Source organism: Sorghum bicolor, chromosome 10 (assembly GCF_000003195.3).
Source record: "Sorghum bicolor cultivar BTx623 chromosome 10, Sorghum_bicolor_NCBIv3, whole genome shotgun sequence".
Lineage (NCBI taxonomy): Eukaryota > Viridiplantae > Streptophyta > Magnoliopsida > Poales > Poaceae > Sorghum > Sorghum bicolor.
In genome coordinates, this window is record NC_012879.2 from 55,400,704 (window position 1) to 55,418,656 (window position 17,953).

Consider the following 17,953-nt stretch of genomic DNA (forward strand, 5'->3'; position numbering starts at 1 on the left):
ACTCGACCTCGGGCCATGAGCTCTCCTCGTCGTCTCGTGAGACGACGACGGCTCCGTCTCTTAGCATTGATAGGGTTCTTTTCACAAATATGTCTACATGCCCTCATGCGCAAGCTATGCTAGTAAGCTCCGAGTGTACCGGATTCATTGTTAGTAGGTCTTCTGCTGTCTTAAAAAATTTTAATTTAATTTTATCCTAAGTCACACAATCTAAAATTTGACTAAATTTATAGTGAGTATTAATATTCATATTATTAAATAAGTATCACTAGATTTGTCTTGCAGTATAGTTTTATATAGTAGTACACTAATTTTAGTATCACCACTCTGGATTTCCTCTATTATTCTCATTTAAGAATGTGACGCTCTAAACTCTCACTAACACGCAGGCTGCACGGTGTAATGCTACGGCTGTAGTATACCGTGTACCCTAAACCACCGTAATTAACAGGGGCCTCATCCGCGTCGTGATTCGCGCACCACGGTGGGCCCCACAGCCCCCCTGACCCGACCCTCCGGAATCCGCGATTCGGGTTCGGTGGGCCACGAGGCGAAACACGCACCCGGCGTACCGCGAGGGGTTCCGGGCCCACCTGCCAGCCTCCCGCCTAAACCCCGTCGCCGCGCCGCCCCAGGCCGGGCGGCTGGAGGAGACCCGTCAAATCCAAGCAAAGGCCACCCTTCGAGGCCGGCCGGCGACGACTTCCCCCTTCCAACACCCTCCTCCTCCGCCCCTCCTTCCCTCCCTCTCCCCGCGCGCCATTCATCCATGGCGACGAACAGCACGGTGACGGTGCTCATCCTCGTCGCTGCAGCCGTACTCGCCTGCGCGGGCGGCGCGCGCGGGTTCTACCTCCCCGGCGTCGCTCCCGCCGATTTCCGCAAGGTCTCTCTCTCCCTCCTTTTTTTTTGTTCTTCTTCCTCTGTGCTTCGATTTTGTGTGTTTGCTAGGTGCGTTGGTTTGTTGATCTCGGTGAGTCCTCCACTCACGCTCTGAGGCTGTGTGGATTATTGCAGAAGGACCCGCTCGCCGTGAAGGTGAACCAGCTGAGCTCCATCAAGACGCAGCTGCCCTACTCCTACTACTCCCTCCCCTTCTGCAGGCCGGGCACCATCGTCGACAGTGCCGAGAACCTCGGCGAGGTGCTCCGCGGCGACCGTATCGAGAATTCACTCTACGTGGTAAACCTGTGCCACACGTGTTTGTCAGTACTTAGCGGGCTGTTCTGAGAGTCTGAGCAAAGTTCACTCGTGTATTTTTGCTATAATTAGCTCGGCGCTCTTGTGAAATTTCATTCGTCCTTGAAATGCAGTTCGAGATGATGGAGCCTAGGCTGTGCCAGATCGTGTGCAAGATTACTCCGAGCCAAGATGAAGCGAAAGATCTGAAGGAGAAAATTGAGGATGAGTACCGCATAAACATGTGAGAGGGCATATGCTGCTTTTCATAGATTTAGATCAATAGCCCATGTATTTCAGGTGAATGGAACGAGGAAGTGAACCTTGGTTTTTGTGGCTTTGCAGGATCCTTGACAACCTTCCTTTGGTGGTCCCAATTAAGAGGTTGGATCAAGAGGCACCTACTGTGTATCAACAAGGTGTGCATATCGGCATCAAGGGACAGTACTCAGGGGTGGGTTGATAATCTGCTACCTAGTCAGGAATGTCGATGCGTGCAGCTTATGTCAAATTTGTTCTGATTTGACTGTTGTTGATGCAGAGCAAGGAGGAGAAGCATTTTATTCACAATCACTTCACATTTCTGGTGAAGTATCACAAGGATGCAAACACAGATCTTGCCAGGATTGTTGCCTTTGAGGTTAAACCATACAGGTGTAATATTCTATCCTCTTTTCTCAACTTTAGCACCGTGCTTGCCATCATTTTCCATTTGTATGATTGTTATAACAAAAAGTTATCATATCTGCTGACTGCTGCAGTATTAAGCATGAACCTGATGGCGATTGGAGGGGGAATGCTACACCCCTTAAAACATGTGATCCACACTCAAGACGCCTTGTCGTAGATTCTGATTCACCTCAAGAAGTAGATGCCAACAAAGATATCATTTTCACCTATGATGTTAACTTTGAGGTTAGTTTCAACTATTTTTCATCTTGAACTTTTTGTCTATGATCATGACAGAAGTCTCCCCTTTAAACCTACAGATAGACGGTATGTTTTATTTTCCTTGAGAATTTCAAATCTTCTGACATTTTCTTGTTCATATGTGTCATGCAGGAAAGTCCTATCAAGTGGGCATCACGCTGGGACACCTACCTTCTGATGGCAGACGACCAAATCCATTGGTTTTCTATCGTTAATTCACTGATGATAGTCCTCTTCCTCTCTGGGATGGTTGCCATGATCATGCTCCGGACTCTTTACCGTGACATCAACAAGTACAACCAGTTAGAGGACCAGGAGGACGCCCAGGAGGAGACAGGATGGAAGCTTGTCCATGGAGATGTGTTCAGGCCTCCTGCCAATGCTGACCTGCTGTGCGTATATGTCGGTACAGGCGTGCAGTTCTTTGGAATGCTGCTTGTCACCTTGCTGTTTGCTATCCTGGGCCTCCTTTCACCTTCGAACCGTGGAGGGCTCATGACAGCAATGCTCCTCCTCTGGGTCTTCATGGGGCTGTTTGCAGGGTACACCTCCTCGCGCCTTTACAGGATGTTCAAGGGCTCAGAGTGGAAGAATGTCACCATCAAGACAGCGCTGATGTTCCCTGGCATCGTGTTCGCAATTTTCTTCGTCCTGAATACACTCATCTGGGGCGAAAAATCCTCAGGTGCCGTGCCATTCACCACCATGTTTGCTCTGGTACTCCTTTGGTTCGGCATCTCCGTGCCATTGGTCTTTGTCGGCAGCTACCTCGGCTTCAAAAAGCCTGCCATGGAGGACCCAGTGAGGACAAACAAGATACCACGGTCGATACCAGAGCAGCCATGGTACATGAACCCGGTCGTCTCAGTGTTGATCGGAGGCATCCTGCCCTTTGGCGCAGTGTTCATCGAGCTCTTCTTCATCCTGACATCAATCTGGCTGCACCAGTTCTACTACATCTTTGGGTTTCTGTTCCTGGTCTTTGTCATCCTGATCCTAACCTGTGCGGAGATCACCATCGTGCTTTGCTACTTCCAGCTCTGCGGTGAGGACTACCAGTGGTGGTGGAGATCCTACCTGACGTCTGGCTCGTCAGCGCTGTACCTGTTCCTGTACGCCACGTTCTACTTCTTCACCAAACTGGAGATAACGAAGACAGTCTCAGGTGTACTCTACTTTGGCTACATGCTCATTGCCTCCTATGCCTTCTTTGTGCTCACCGGCACCATCGGCTTCTATGCCTGCTTCTGGTTCACCAGGCTCATCTACTCTTCAGTCAAGATCGACTAGAAATCTAGGGACTACAGTTGTAACACTGTTTTGTGGGTTTGCGAAAGCAGAAGACCAAAAGAGAAATAATTGGTAACGAACATGAGAAGTTGAGAATGTAGCTAGTAGCGTGCATTATACAAGGTGAAACTTTAAACGCAGGTTGTGTATTCAGATAGGGTATTTACAGTTGATTCTGGAACACTACATTAGTTTACTTCGAAGCCACTAATTCAGTGTGTACCCTTATAGAGAAGGTTTGTGATGTTACAATCAAACGGTTTAACATTTTAACCATATCTTGTGTTGGTGACATTCTGAAGGAACCCAGCATCTTTTTTTTTTCCGTTGTGTGACTACTGGTTATGCAGAAATCGTCAGACAAGCTTCGATTTCTGTTGGTTTTAAACTGGAAACAGAAATCGTATGGAGACCGAAGTCTGGTTCAAACAATAAAAGATAAGTCACAAGTGAGACTTCTTTACGCAGTAAATAAAATTGGCATGTTCTACACGGATAGTAAGATAGTAGTAGCACACGAGCAAAGCACTTGAGATTCTGCACATATGGAACACATACACATTATTGGAACATCTCGGTAAGCTAGCTAATGGACGATCTCCACTGCCATCTCTAAGCCCGGCGGCTAGCCTGCTGGTCGCGCCCGTTCTTCTTGCCCCCGAACATGAGGTAGCCGAGGCCGCCAACGACGATGAGGCCGCCGACCGCCAGCGTCGTTGGGCTGTAGCGCCGTAGAGGGTTCGACGGATGCGCCGATGCCGACCCAGCGCGCTTGAGCGGGTCTTCTGCCATGGACGCCCACGCGTTCATCTTCTCCGGCCACATGACGCACCCACGATGATGCTCCTTTCTGAACTCTGATGATGGTGATGGCTACCTCCACTACACGGACTAGGAAGCTCTCTGTGTTTCCTGCTCCGTGCTGAAACGTGTTACGGGGTGCTAGAAGCAGCTTTATGGTGGTAGCAGGTTAAGCGGCAAGAGGACACGCAGGGAGTAACACGTGCATGCGTGACATCGTGGCACGGCCACGTGGCCCTACACAACATCAAGGCAATATCCACGCACTGGTCTGGTCTGCCTCAGGAATGAACTAGTAGCAGCCTACTAGAATATCTGTAGCAGTGCATCATGAGTAAATTGCCAGATGGAAAGAGAAACCTTTTTTTGTTCTTGTTTAGAGCCAGAAGGATCAGGAACATCACGTTTAACCATCTTATCTTAACTGATGATGGCAAAAAGCACAGCAGTATAGCCACTTGGATGTGGAATTGGAAAGTATTATTTCTATAAACTGCAATATTATTTTCCCTTATACAGGACAGGGATCATGTCAGGAAAGTTACAATTTCACCCGAATTCTCGGTAGGCATGCCCTAAATCTCTAAAAGAATGGTAATTTACATCGGCAGAAATTCAGGGTTCAGATCAAGTACCTTACATGGTGAATTGATTCATCGGTCCTATGGCATATACACTCTACAAAGGCATCAGTCTCTTGTACTTGAAGAACCAAAGGAAGGAGCAGAAGATGAAAACGCCCACCACTGAAGTAATTACAAGAACCCACTGGAATGCATTCTCTATTTTGAAAACTGATGTCTCAAAGTTCATCCCAAATATCCCAGCAACCACTCCGAAAATGGCCACAACAAATGTTGCAGTCGTTAGAAGCAACTCAAACTGGATCAGCTGGTTCCGCACATTGTCCTAGGAACATATGAAACTCAAGTCAAATAAACTACACAGAGCAGCAGTATGAGAAATGCATACATCTGATATACATATCCGAAAAAAGGATAGTATACAATATGTTGACGTACCAGCTGAATGTTGATGAAGTCTTCAGTGTCATCAATGTACTCTTTAAGCTGAAAGAAGGAGAAACAGATCAGACCCCTTTGACTTGTACTAATGCACATAACTGGATTTAAGATATTCTGAAGATAAGGCTTGGTACCGATGTCAGCTTGTTTAGAGTGCTGTCGATGACAACGAAATAAGCTTCCAGCAACATTTCCAGCTCCTGGATATGCTCTGTCGTTGTGTTATCTGAGCTCTTCGTACTGTCATGCCTACTTCTACACAAACTGAAAGCTTTCTCTAGCTTTCGTGATTCTGTGGGTGATGAGACTGGAGATACAGGAGCTGAAACTGAAGTCCCAGCAGCGCCTGCTGAATTGTAGCCCAACAAAGACTGGTCACCAAAGACAGATGATTCCATCCTCATCTTCTTTTCGGTGAGATACATCTCAGCCATATCACCATCATCATCCATTAGTTGTTCTATTTCATCTCTGACCTATTGGAAGACAAAATAACAATTAGAAAACCAGTCTACACAAATGGTCTTCAACAAGAAGGAAAATCGAGATTAGGCTATATTTTACCTTTTGAACTCTTCTGGTCAATGCAACTAGTCTACTTTTTAATCGCCGGACGCGTTCCAAATTGAGCGTACTGATTTTGGATGTCAGCTCATCCAATAATGGATATGCTTCAATTTCCAATTCTGCTGCCTGAAGAGAAACAGAAAAACACACATTATTACATATGCAATGATTTTATTAATGTCAAAAGGCTCATCATTCTACACAAGGCATGCCTACCCTAACTTGCTTGGGACTAGAAACCATATCAACAGTCAACACTCAACAGAGAAATTTTGTAGCTAAAACTCAAGCCAAAAAGCCATAAGTTCTTGGACAGCATGGACTGAAAAACATGTGGTCTTCGTCTTTTAGAAGTTCCTGTTGGGTGTTTGACAGAGTTATCTCTAGGTACATTTCTTGTAATTGTATCCAGCTTTTACAAACACAATATTGCCAATAGTAAAACCTAACAAAGTTCGCCGCCTGTATAGTTACTTTTCAGAATTTTAGCATCCATGGATGCAATCACTCAGTATCAACCTTTTTATCAAATATGGAAAACACTAAACCACACATAACTCATACAGATAACAGCTAAACACCGAAAGTTACTAAATATGGAAAACACTAAACCACACATAACTCATCCAGATAACAGCTAAACACAGACAGTTACTGTCCCATTAATATGTTGGGCTGGTAGAATCAGGTCATTTTGAAAAATCACCACTCGTATAAAACCGAATGATATGCTAGCAATGCATTAATTAATACAATAAAAATCATATGTTCAGACATATTCCTGTGTCGAACAATTCAATTATCCATCGTTTTTGGTCACTTTTGAAAGCCTCTTCCACCTCAATTGGTAAACTCAAAACAATTCCTAAATTACAAGTAAAGTAACTCGAGGAAAATAAGTATTAAGAAAACTATTTGTTTTCAATCACCTGAATCTCAGATTGCTTCATGTTCTGAACAGGAATTTGTCTATTTATTGTTTTTTTTGAAAGAAAAATTTTCTATTTATTGTGGTTAGGATCATTAAACAGGTGAATATTGATAAAGTAAAGCCATCAAGATTTGTTGGAAAAAGCATTGATTTCTTGGGTACCAAGGAGGGCATCAAAGAAACTGCCTGAGGAAGGAAAGAATCTGCACATGAACAGGCTGTTACAGTTTAAGGAAGAAACAATTTATATTTCTTGTTTGTATTATATATGTTCTCTGAGATATCCTTCGTGATATCCTCCTTTTCTGGTGGCGCTCGTCTAGACGCTTTCATTCACCTTGGTGGTTCTGTTCTCTTTCTGGTTATCTCTATATCGCTTTATGGAGATGGTTCTGAAATTGTGCTGTGCTTTCGTAAGCGGTTGGTTTGTTAGATGATGAAAACAGTCTGTGAGTAGGCCTGAAGGTCATGCTGGGTTGTAAGAGCTTTCCCTTAACTGTCTTGTTTGCTCTGAAACATCTCTATGATGCTTTGTATTTTCGTTATTTGCGTAATGGAAATGGGGGAGACCTCCGCTTCGGAAAAAAAAATGTTGCTTAACATGCACCAAATTTGACATTTTCTCTTAAGCAACATCCAACTTTGAAACTGTCACACCAACTTCCCCAACTCTTAGCACAGATGAATTCTAAATTAGCAAAATGCCACTTGAATAATAAGGAAACTTATAGCGTTCAAGCATCTATTCAAACTTCCATCTTTTAAACTTGATGGGCTCATTCTAAGTTTGTAACTATACTACCTAAAACCGCAGAAGCATATCCTATAATCTAAGTAGACACCAATCTTTAAAAGGAAAAGGAGTTGGAGCTGCTAATCTGTGTACAATTGGAAGAAACAACGGATGCAAAAGAAATTCTCTCACTGACAACATGTGTTCAACTCACCATCAGAAAACTAGCTGCAACATTTTCACTTGATGTTCAGCAACAATTGGGAAGCTTTGGTATCCCATTCATCTGGCAAGAACTAGAACCAGCAGAGTGGTTTCAAAAATTTTGATTCTATCGCGCACAACATGAAACTCACAAAAAAACCTCAACCTCTCATTATGACCCTTGTAAAAAACTGGCAAGCCAAAACACAACAATATTGGACCATTAAGACAGCCAATTGCACAGTTACAAACCATGTTAGGATATCATCATTATCTCGCCATAGCCCAATCATGGGAACTGAACCTACTCTGATTGGAATAAATAACCAAACTAAAGCACAATATCAAATACAGTTCAGACATGAGATTGAGGAGTTTTGATGATCACCTGTGCATCGAGGAAGGAGCATGCGGCCTCGAGGGCGAGCTCGAGCGCGCGGAATTCGAAGGGCAGCTCGTCGCCCTCAGCGCGCTGGAGGAGGCGGCGCTGGAGCTCGGCGGCGTACTGGAGGACGTAGCTGTCGAGGGAGTTGAGCAGGAGCACCTCGTCGGCGGTGATGACGCAGCGGATCTGCTCGAGGTTGACGACGATGGCGCGCTCGCGGCCCAGGACCGTGGACGGGTACACGAAGAGCGGGTCGAGCAGGCGGAGGTCCCGGGCCGGGAGCTCGCAGCGCCGCATCATGGTGGCCTTGTCGATCTCCAGCGTCTGCACGGACGCCGTGGCGGCCTCGACGCGGATCCAGCTGCGCGTGCCGCCGCCGCGCTTCTTCAGGTTGGGGACGTCGAGACCCCCCGGGAAGCGGCGGCCCCCCGCGGACGCGGACGCGGACCCCGGGGCCGCGGACGGGAGCGCGGGCGACGACGCCGACGCGACGTGCGACGGGTACGCGCGGTGGAGGAGCGGCTGCTTGATGGAGTCCCCGGCAGCGGCGCCGGCGGCGGCCATGGCGCGCCGGCGGGCGGCGGGTGATTGGCCGGTGGAGTGGGCGGTGGGGTCTTTTCTCCGGATGGGCCCCGGCGGCCGGCGCTCGCGTGTCGCGTAGTCGTAGTCGAGGGGAGAGGGGAGTCTGGTGCTGTTGGCCTGTTTGATTGTTGGTGGAAACGTGCGGCTCAGGCCTCACGAGACGGCCGGCCATCTTTTTGCATTTTTAAATTTTGCAACCTCACATCTGCATCTTTTTTTTAATTGTTTTCGAGGAACCTCGATTTGTATCTTGGGCCTTGTTTAGTTTCAAAAAATTTTGCAAAATAGGAATAGTAGCACTTTCGTTTGTATTTGACAAATATTGTCCAATCATGAACTAACTAGGCTTAAAAGATTCGTCTCGTCAATTTCGACTAAACTGTGCGATTAGTTTTTATTTTCGTCTATATTTAATACTTCATGTATGTGTCTAAAGATTTGATGTGACGGGAAATCTAAAAAATTTTGTAAAATTTTTTGGAACTAAACAAGGCCTTGGCCAAGCGATAGTGGAATCTAATAAAAAAAAATATCTGATACCACTCTAGCGTAAGCCATATGCACTTCTTCATTTTTTTTTATGAGATGCGAGCAGCTTGAACATGGGAATATAGAAATTATGAATTTTACAGTTGTATATATATGGTCATACAGAATCAAACTGTGATTTTCAGATTTATCACCCAGAAAAAAATATTAGATTACCGCATGGAATCTGAGCAGGGTTGTCAGCGTCGGCGTATTGAATTGAATTGAACATTTTGTCATCGTGTATGATTGATGAGTGAGAAAACAATTAGAGGCGATGGTGAAGTTACCTCATTCTAAAATTTAGATGGACCCTAGTTCTGACACCATTGACGAATTCTCTTATTTTCTGATTGAGTGGACCTGGCGCCATATATGGTGACAAAATACTCGTTAAACTGACTCGGTGGCTTGTTCTAAAAATATTTAAATTGGGCTCGTTTTCTTTTAAAATAAAAATAAGTTGGTTTTGAGTGACTTTCAAAACGCGATCGGTAGGGGAGAGGTCCCCCACCGTATTTCATTAAGAAGAAAGTGATTCTTCCCGATCGCGAAAAAATCCCCCAACCCTAGCCACGCTAGCAAGGGGATTTTTATTTTACCCTCAGCCTGAAATTCGCTCCTACAGGGATACAAACTCAGGACCTGAGGAGTGCCGCTAGAAAGCTCTAGCCGATTGAGCTAGAGTCCTTTAGCGATTTTGGGTGACTTTTGACTTTGTCTCGGCTCATTATGCTCAATATGAGGTTGGTTCTCAAAAAAATCAGAAGATCATAATAAATAAAATTATATCAATTTTAAAGAGAGCTTGAACAAATACAGTTGGCTGGTGATGCACCATGTATATGGCCAACTAAGGTGTTGTGTAACGTAAGCACATAATCCTTCCGTTCTAAAAATGATATAATTATATTTTTTTGTTTGATTGAGTTTGATATTTTCTATAAACTTTATTAAACTATAAACAATTTGATTAAGGACAAAGAATTACATTTTTCTAGGATGAATGTGGTAGGGAGAGAGTTTGAACATTGCCCACTTTCTTCTTGAGTCTTGCTTCTTCTAATCCCCATTGGTTTTATGCCCATTCTATCCAGACCCGAGCAAAAGTGTCGAGTAAGGAAAATAAACACCAATTTAACTCGAGGCTACATCTTGTGCCTAGACCCATCTTGAGGTTAATGAGGAACAGTTTGCCTGTTATTTTGAGCTGGGCTCAAATCGTACCACCTGCTAGTTCTTAGTGTAAAAGTTGGGCTCAAATCGTACCACCTGCTAGTTCTAGTATAAAATTCAATGAAGTGTTCGAGTTAACCTTAGGTCAAGCCGATGTTTTTGCTTTCACGACAACAATATCTTTGTCAATAAGATTTAGAGGCTAAGCTAAGGGGCTGTTTGGTTGATCGAATTGGTTTTATTTTTTTCGAGAATCGCTTGGAACGATGCCAAACATGTGAACAGCAAAACTTTTCGCCTGCTCTATATATTGAGTCCTGAATCAACCGAAGAGTGGTTTTGCATTGATTCTCTTTCGTTTCTCTTGCCTCACGTATGTGTTATGAGATACCTACCTGCCAAATGATCTCACAAAACGATTCTAATTCATATCCTGAAACTTTTCATGAGAGAATCTAGATTTAAAACGTCTTACAAGAATCTGAATTCCTACCCAACACACCATAAATTCATCGGGTTTAGGTTTGGCCTGCCATGTCGAGTGGGACAGGTCTATTTCTCCCACTGCCACAGATCATCGACGAGGAACACGACTTTGATTTATTCGTGCCAAAATAGAAGAAAGGCACAAGTGACTTTAAGAGACGTGCTGATAACCTTGATGAAAAACCTTCGCACGTGCCTTACAGTTTGCTGTCAATTTTCAAGGACACTGATAAGAAACCCTTTGCTATTTTGCGGTACTTTAGTGGAGTGATTTACGGGAATATAGTGAAACGTGGACCCCACTCGTACCGTATCGGGACGACGAGGTAGTAGTGTATGGCAAAGGTTAACAAAATCTTAGATAACATTTCCTTTTCGCTGTCTAAATCAAGCTGAGTAGCCATCCGCCACATTTGCTTCTACACGGCAAAAATAAAAGCATATTCCCTCCCTTCCCTTTTATAAGTTATAAACATACTCTTAACTTCAACTAAATATATAATAAAAGATTAATATTTATAATATATAATTATTGTCATTAGATAGATTGTTCAGTTTAGTTTATAATAAACTTATTTAAATATATAAATATTACTAATATTTTTTATAAATCTAGTTAAATTTTTTAAAAAAATTAATCAGTATAAATATCATAGCGATAGATAAAAAGGGACATAAAAAGTACGGTTATAAACACTACATAAAGGCATATTGTCCAGATGTGATAGTCCGGCCCAAACTTCTCTTCGCTTTTAGAAGGCAACTTCTGTTACTCAACTGCATGGATCCTCGTTTCGGCTAGTGCTTGATGTGTTGCTAATCCAAAGAATATCATACATCGCAAAATGAAAAAGATAATAATTACTACATAAAGCAAAAAATCACTTCTGATAATTAGAGCGCGAATGAGCGATCTAGAGGGAAACAGAAAAGAAAAAAAAAGATGTATGTTATAGCGTAATAATTCAGCCAATCTTCAGCTAGAAAGCATGACTGATGGCCGTCTTCGATTCAAGGCGTGCAGGATCATCGGTGAGGTAGTATGTTACTAGTACGCTGAAGCTAAACAAACAGATGTGATGAACGATGCGTGTCCACTGAATATTGAGTGCGGATTAAAGGTTCAGAGAAGGAAACCATCTGAATTCTAAACTTAAAACGATGCATCATCGTCTGAGATAGTCTCATTTTCTTCAGAAAAAAAGGTTAGGGGAGGACAAGGTACTGTCAGTCAGGCCTCACATAAACAGGAACACAAAACAATACAGCCATACAGGTTCATAAAAATCGCCAAGCATGAACATAGCACTTGCAGACATGATTAAGATCAACTAAATCTTTGTACAGTATATAAACAAGAAGTGGGGTTTCTCCCATGTTTCTGAAACACAAATGACACTACACTTTTAGTCTAACTGTATCCCTTCACCCGCTATAAAACATGGGGAGAGGTATTCAATATACACAACGCCGACCAAATTACCGTTGGTGCCTCCGCAATGGCAACAAGAATTTAATCGGGTCAATGCGGATAAACAGGGTTATTATGTACATAAAATCCTTGTCTACCGATTGGCTGCTTCACATGTCGAACCAGTCGTCGTCACCGTGTTCTTGGTTGAGGTGGTGCCTGTACCTGTCGAGATCCTCGTCGGTGAGGCCGTACTTGAGCCGCCAGTACTCCAGCCGCTCGTCGGCCTCCCTCATGCTGCTCATCACCATCTGCAGCAGCATGCATCCAGTGGATTCGATTGCGTCAGATCAATCAGCAACAGAAGAGGTGAAACTGAAACATAAACGGAAGTTTTTTTTTTTTTTTTGGTTACAAAGGCGGTAAATTCACCTGATACGCCACGTTAATCCTCTGGAATTGGACGTCGCTGACGCCGTCGCTTTCCCTTCCCTTCTCCTTGCGAACGTCCGGATGGTACTGCACGAACGCGCAGGACAAGATGAAAAGGGTAATCAGAATTACTGGTTAATTACTCTCGCGGTAAACTGTAAATGTCAGCGCTGATAATGTGTGAAATGGACGGGGGGAAGAAAAATGGTTGCTGGATGAGGAGTTGCGCACGCACGCGGCACGCACCATGAGCGCGAGGCGGCGGAAGGCCTTCTTGACCTCGCCGCGGGTGGCGCCCGGGCGCAGCCGCAGCGTCCGGTAAGGGTCCTCCGCCAGTCTGCCGGAGGCGCCCGGCCCGCCGGCCTCGCCCACGATGCTGCACCTGACGCTGGTCGCCGCCGCCGCGGCGCCGCGTCGCGCCCCGCTCGTCGTCGTCGTCGTCCTCGTCCTCCTCGTCCCCCACGGCGCCTCAACCGACGACGACGGCGAGGACGAGGGCGACGCCACGCACACGCCTCCTCCGACGGCCATTCGAAGTACGCGCAGCGGAGAGCTTTACGGGGAAAAGGGTTTCAAGGAAAGGAATGAACAGGAAGGAGCACGAAGGAAATGGCGTCTTTGATTGACGCACACGACGGAGCAAATGAGCTGCCGGAGGAGGGGTGCTTCTGGATTTGGATGCTGCGTGGGAGCCGCGCGTGGGGTAGGGTTATAAAGATGGATAGAGGAGCCCCCGGATAGGGGGGCAACCTTTCGGCACGTTTGGATCACGGAGGAACCACCGTGGTTTCTCACGCCGGCCCTTGGCGCACGTTTTTGGATCGGTCTCCGCAGGCGTGGCCGCGGTTCCCCGCTAGCGGCTGGGACTGGGATCGACAGCGCGGCCGCACGCGTGGTCCTCCTATCTCATCTTCGCGGGTTTTCCGAGGGCGTGGGAAACGGGGGAAGCTTCTGTCGCCGCCGCGTGCTTTTTTTGCCCGGGCGGAGAAGAGAAGAGAAGAGAGGAGAGAGGCGGCCAGGCCTCGGCAGATCCGGCCAATGCGTGCGTCGTGGTCGGCGGAATTGTCACGGGACGGGGACGGTGGGATGGTATGCAGAGGACGCGCGGCGGTAACTTGCGGTGGACGGATAATAGTTCAAAAAAAATTTTACAAAAAGTTTTAGTCCTCATCGCTAAAATCTTACGACATATGTATAGAGCATTAAATATAAATAAAAATATTAATTAATTGCACAGTTTATCTGTAATTTACAAAACAAATTTTTAAGCCTAGTTAGTCCATAATTAGATAATATTTGTCAAATACAAACGAAAGGGCTATTATTTCTATTTTGTAAAAAAAAATTTAGAAGTAAGGCCTTGTTTAATTGGAGTGAGAAATTTTTTTTTTGGGTGTCACATCAAATATTTCATAGAATGTCGGAAGGATATTTGGATACTAATAAAAAAACTAATTACATAACTCGGCTGGAAACTGCGATACGAATTTATTAAGCTAATTAATCTATCATTAGCACATGTAGGTTACTATAGCACTTAAGGCTAATCGTAGACTAACTAGACTTAAAAGATTCATCTTATGATTTCCAACTAAATTATGTAATTATTTTATTTTTTTCTATATTTAATATTCTATGTATATTTAAACATTTGATGTTATGGTTGAAAATTTTTTGGATTGGGAACTAAACAAGGCCTTCGACAAGGCCAGACCCACTGCCGCGTGTGGCTGTGACCGCCTCATCGGTTAGACGGTGACCCTTCGACACTGCACGGACGCAGCACGTTCCCTTCCCGTTCCCGCCTTCCGTCCGTTACGGCACAACCACTTGACATATATATATATATATATATATATATATATATATATATATATATATATATATATATATATATATATATATATAGTAGCAGTATCTCTTCTTTTATTAAAAAACAAAAAACAAATTAGTATCTCTTGCAGACTTTTATTACGGATAGGACTACAGGAGCTCGGTCCAATGCTCCTAGTCAGCGTCGATGGGGACTCACCCAAACCCTTTCGGCATCCTCGATGTGGGGAACGAAGATGCCCTATCCGCCGAGGAATTCTTTTGCTTGAGATTTTTCCTTTTCGAAAGTTCGGCGCAAGCACCGCGAAATTTGTGCAAAGGCACCGCGCGCATACTTTTCTTGCAATTAGAAATATAGGTAGATTTTTTGTACGCTTTTTCTAAAAAAGCACGCGTCCAAAATCTATCTTTGCTTCAGGCGATGAGGCGATGCTTTGATCTTGCTTCAAGATTCGCACTTTTTTTTTGTCAGTTCAGATCATAATTTTACAAAGAATTATTTATTGATAATTCTCTTTCTATCAATTTAGATCATAATTTTCTGATTGTCTTACAAAGAATTGTCTGTTGTTAATTTTTTTGTGTGAATTTAGATCTCCATCTGATGTTTCACAGCCGTTGATGCTATTTTTTAGACACCTGAAAAATAGCAAATCTCTCTGTTTTTTTTAGAGCCGGGACGCATTTTCACATCCCATGCCCTACGTAGATTGAACTTGTGCTCACAGCAGCGGAAATTAGAACCGAACTTAACGTCCACAGACCACATGAAAGGACATATTACATTCAAAGTTTATTTGCTACTAGTACATTCACTGTCATTTTGGAACGTGTAACACCCCAACGAACAAGACAACAGTGCCGTGCTCCTACGTTCACCCTTCGTCTACATCCATCCTTTCTACACGCTGAGCTTGGCTGCGTCAAGACAACCCAATCTTGCTGCGCAGGCAACGCTGCTATCAAGGATCTCCTCCATCCCATACTTGTACCTGAATCCCAGCTCTCCCAATTTGTCCCCCTCAGGTTGCACCCTTGCCACCACCGCCTCCGTCCTGACACAGATAGATTCAATAATCCATCGCACACATCAGTATCAGACCAAATAATCTGATCTCGCCAGAGATCATATCTCAGGTAAAGATAATAGAGATACCAGGAAAAAAGAGAGAGAGAGAGAGTGAAACTGTATGGGTGCATCTTGTTCATTCATTTCTTGAAGCATTCTTAGTTGAGATTTAATCGTGCTGTTCTCGTGCGTGCATATGTAATGGCGCAAAAAGATTTACGCTCTGAGGACGTCGAGGTGAGGGAACTTGTTGGCGTAGTGGTCAGTGACGTCGTGGATGCTCGGGTACGCGGCGGCGCAGAGGAAGCGGCCGGCGATGGAGGCGCGCTCCATGCAGAAGAGGAGCGCGTCGCAGGCGTCGTCGACGTGCACCAGCGGCTCGGAGCCGAGCAGCCCCTGCAGCAGCCGGAGGAACACGAAGGAGAACTCCTTCCGGGACACCGGCGACACGGCGTGCTCCAGCGTCTCCGGCGCGTGGCCGAGCACCGTGTCGCCCGCCACCAGGCCCAGCGGCAGCGTCACCACCTCGAACGCCGGGCTCTCGCCGTCGTTGTAGCGCAGGAGCTCCTGCTCTGACTGCAGCTTCGCCAGAATGTACTTCTGCAAATGCAAATGGACAAATGTTTAATTTGCCCGTTTGCAGATTAGAGTTTGCGTAGTTTGAAGATTTAGCTAAAAAATTAACTAAAAGTTTAAGAAATCATCAGTATCAGACTCTCTGTCAGTAGTTGCTCACATCGAAGTGTGCGCTGCGAAGATGGTAGTCAACGTCGAGCGGCGTCCAGCAAGATTCGCTGATGAAATCTTTGTACCCAGCGCCGCCGGCGCCCGCCTCGTCCTTGTCCTTGAGCGGCGAAGCGGCCGATATGGAGGCGGTGTGGATGACGCGCTTCACCGTCTTGGACTCCTCGCACTGCCGGAGGATCACGCGCACCGCGGCCACTGCAGCTTCCGCCGTGCTCTTGTACTGCCGCACAGCACGCACGATAAATCAAGATCCTTTGATTCCTTTGCAGATCCAAGTCGGAATTTCTGTTTGGGACGAAGGGGGGATGGATCTAACGGAAGTGCGATGTGGCATACTTCACCTTGGAGCCGGCGGCGGCTTCGAGCCCGTATGGCGTGGCGACGAGGAAGACGAACCGGCACCCAGCGATCGCCGGCGCGAAGGTGGCGGCGTCGAAGAGGTCGGCCTGGAACAGCCGCAGCCGCTCCGCCGCGCCCGCGGGGACCAACCGCCGCAGCAGCCCGGCCTTCTCCTCGTCCTCTGCGGCGCGCGGTCACCGAAATGAATCGGAGCAGAGTGAGCGACGACGACCAAAACTAGGAGCTAGGAAATTAAAGGGAGAAGGAGCTCGCGCACCGATGTTCCGCAGCGTGGCGTGGACGGTGTAGCCTCTCTCGAGGAGCTTCTTGACGAGCCAGGAGCCGATGAACCCGGCGCCTCCGGTGACGCAAACCCGCACTTCACTGCTGCTGTTCTTCATGTTCTTTCCCGTTGCTGTCAAGCTTTGTTCCCTGCTCGATGGAGTAGGGGATGTGCGGGACCTTGCTGAGAATATAAGCTAGGACATACCGACATCGAGAGCTGGCACATCCATTGACCTTTCCACGGATAGTCAAACCATATATAATTAAGAGGGTGTTTGGTTGCATTTTTGTTTTATTTGACAATTAGTGTTAAATCATGGAATAATTAGGCTCAAAAAATTTGTCTCGCAAATTATTCTTTAGCTGTGTTTTCAGTTTTGTAAATGGTTTATATTCAGTATTTCTTGTATGTGTCCAAATATTTGATATGACGGGCGGTAAACTTTAACAAAGCAAACCAAACAGCGTCTAAGTACAATGATAACACGATGTAAATTGCATCATCATATTTATGCTCGGTTAGAGCAAAGTGAAGACGTGAGAGAAGACTTTAGATCTACAGTGAGCTGGAGCTCACACTCACACCAATAACTGTTGCAAGAGGAAGAGGTGAGTCACAGGCTGACCGTACAGTATATATGGACCTACGTTGTCTACCAAAAGTTGTCATGACAAAGATTTGATAAGAAAAGGTTGCCAAAACAAGAAATTTAATTGTGAGATATTGACAAATCTTGGTAGCAAACCAGACTGCTAAAATATTGGCTCACCTAAGTTTTGGTAATCAAAATTTGGCTATCAACCAATTAGGCTATAAATGCATATTATTAGTGTTTTACATAAAGTGTGTATGAAAAGTCAATAACATGTACTCTCTGCGTATAGTATTTAGATGTCGTTATGGACAAGGTTTGGATCAAACATTAGGAATAAAATCATCAATAACTTTTAAGTTAGATTTTGCAAATGTGAAAATTATATGAATCGATTTGTCTTAAAAATACTTTCATAAAAGTATAA

At 45.1% G+C, this 17,953-nt stretch overlaps 4 protein-coding genes across 4 annotated transcripts; 1 reads left to right on the plus strand and 3 right to left on the minus strand.

Moving 5' to 3' along the window:
* On the plus strand, nt 635-3,704 carry LOC8058428 (transmembrane 9 superfamily member 8). The gene is made up of 7 exons (XM_002437325.2): nt 635-886; nt 1,018-1,182; nt 1,314-1,423; nt 1,525-1,633; nt 1,721-1,833; nt 1,941-2,094; nt 2,242-3,704. The coding sequence occupies exons 1-7, from the start codon at nt 770-772 to the stop codon at nt 3,397-3,399; spliced, it is 1,926 nt and encodes a 641-aa protein (XP_002437370.1). The 5' UTR covers nt 635-769; the 3' UTR covers nt 3,400-3,704.
* Nucleotides 4,652-8,767, minus strand: LOC8069345 (magnesium transporter MRS2-B). The gene is made up of 5 exons (XM_002438717.2): nt 8,049-8,767; nt 5,790-5,918; nt 5,360-5,701; nt 5,223-5,270; nt 4,652-5,109 (listed from the first exon to the last, which is right to left on the minus strand). Exons 1-5 carry the CDS (start codon nt 8,607-8,609, stop codon nt 4,879-4,881), a joined length of 1,311 nt encoding a protein of 436 aa, XP_002438762.1. The 5' UTR covers nt 8,610-8,767; the 3' UTR covers nt 4,652-4,878.
* Nucleotides 12,093-13,620, minus strand: LOC8069346 (chaperone protein dnaJ 8, chloroplastic). The gene is made up of 3 exons (XM_002438718.2): nt 12,907-13,620; nt 12,661-12,747; nt 12,093-12,539 (listed from the first exon to the last, which is right to left on the minus strand). The coding sequence occupies exons 1-3, from the start codon at nt 13,189-13,191 to the stop codon at nt 12,399-12,401; spliced, it is 513 nt and encodes a 170-aa protein (XP_002438763.1). The 5' UTR covers nt 13,192-13,620; the 3' UTR covers nt 12,093-12,398.
* LOC8069347 (putative anthocyanidin reductase) lies at nt 15,227-17,106 on the minus strand. The gene is made up of 5 exons (XM_021449012.1): nt 16,926-17,106; nt 16,651-16,829; nt 16,299-16,529; nt 15,783-16,162; nt 15,227-15,548 (listed from the first exon to the last, which is right to left on the minus strand). Exons 1-5 carry the CDS (start codon nt 17,047-17,049, stop codon nt 15,395-15,397), a joined length of 1,068 nt encoding a protein of 355 aa, XP_021304687.1. The 5' UTR covers nt 17,050-17,106; the 3' UTR covers nt 15,227-15,394.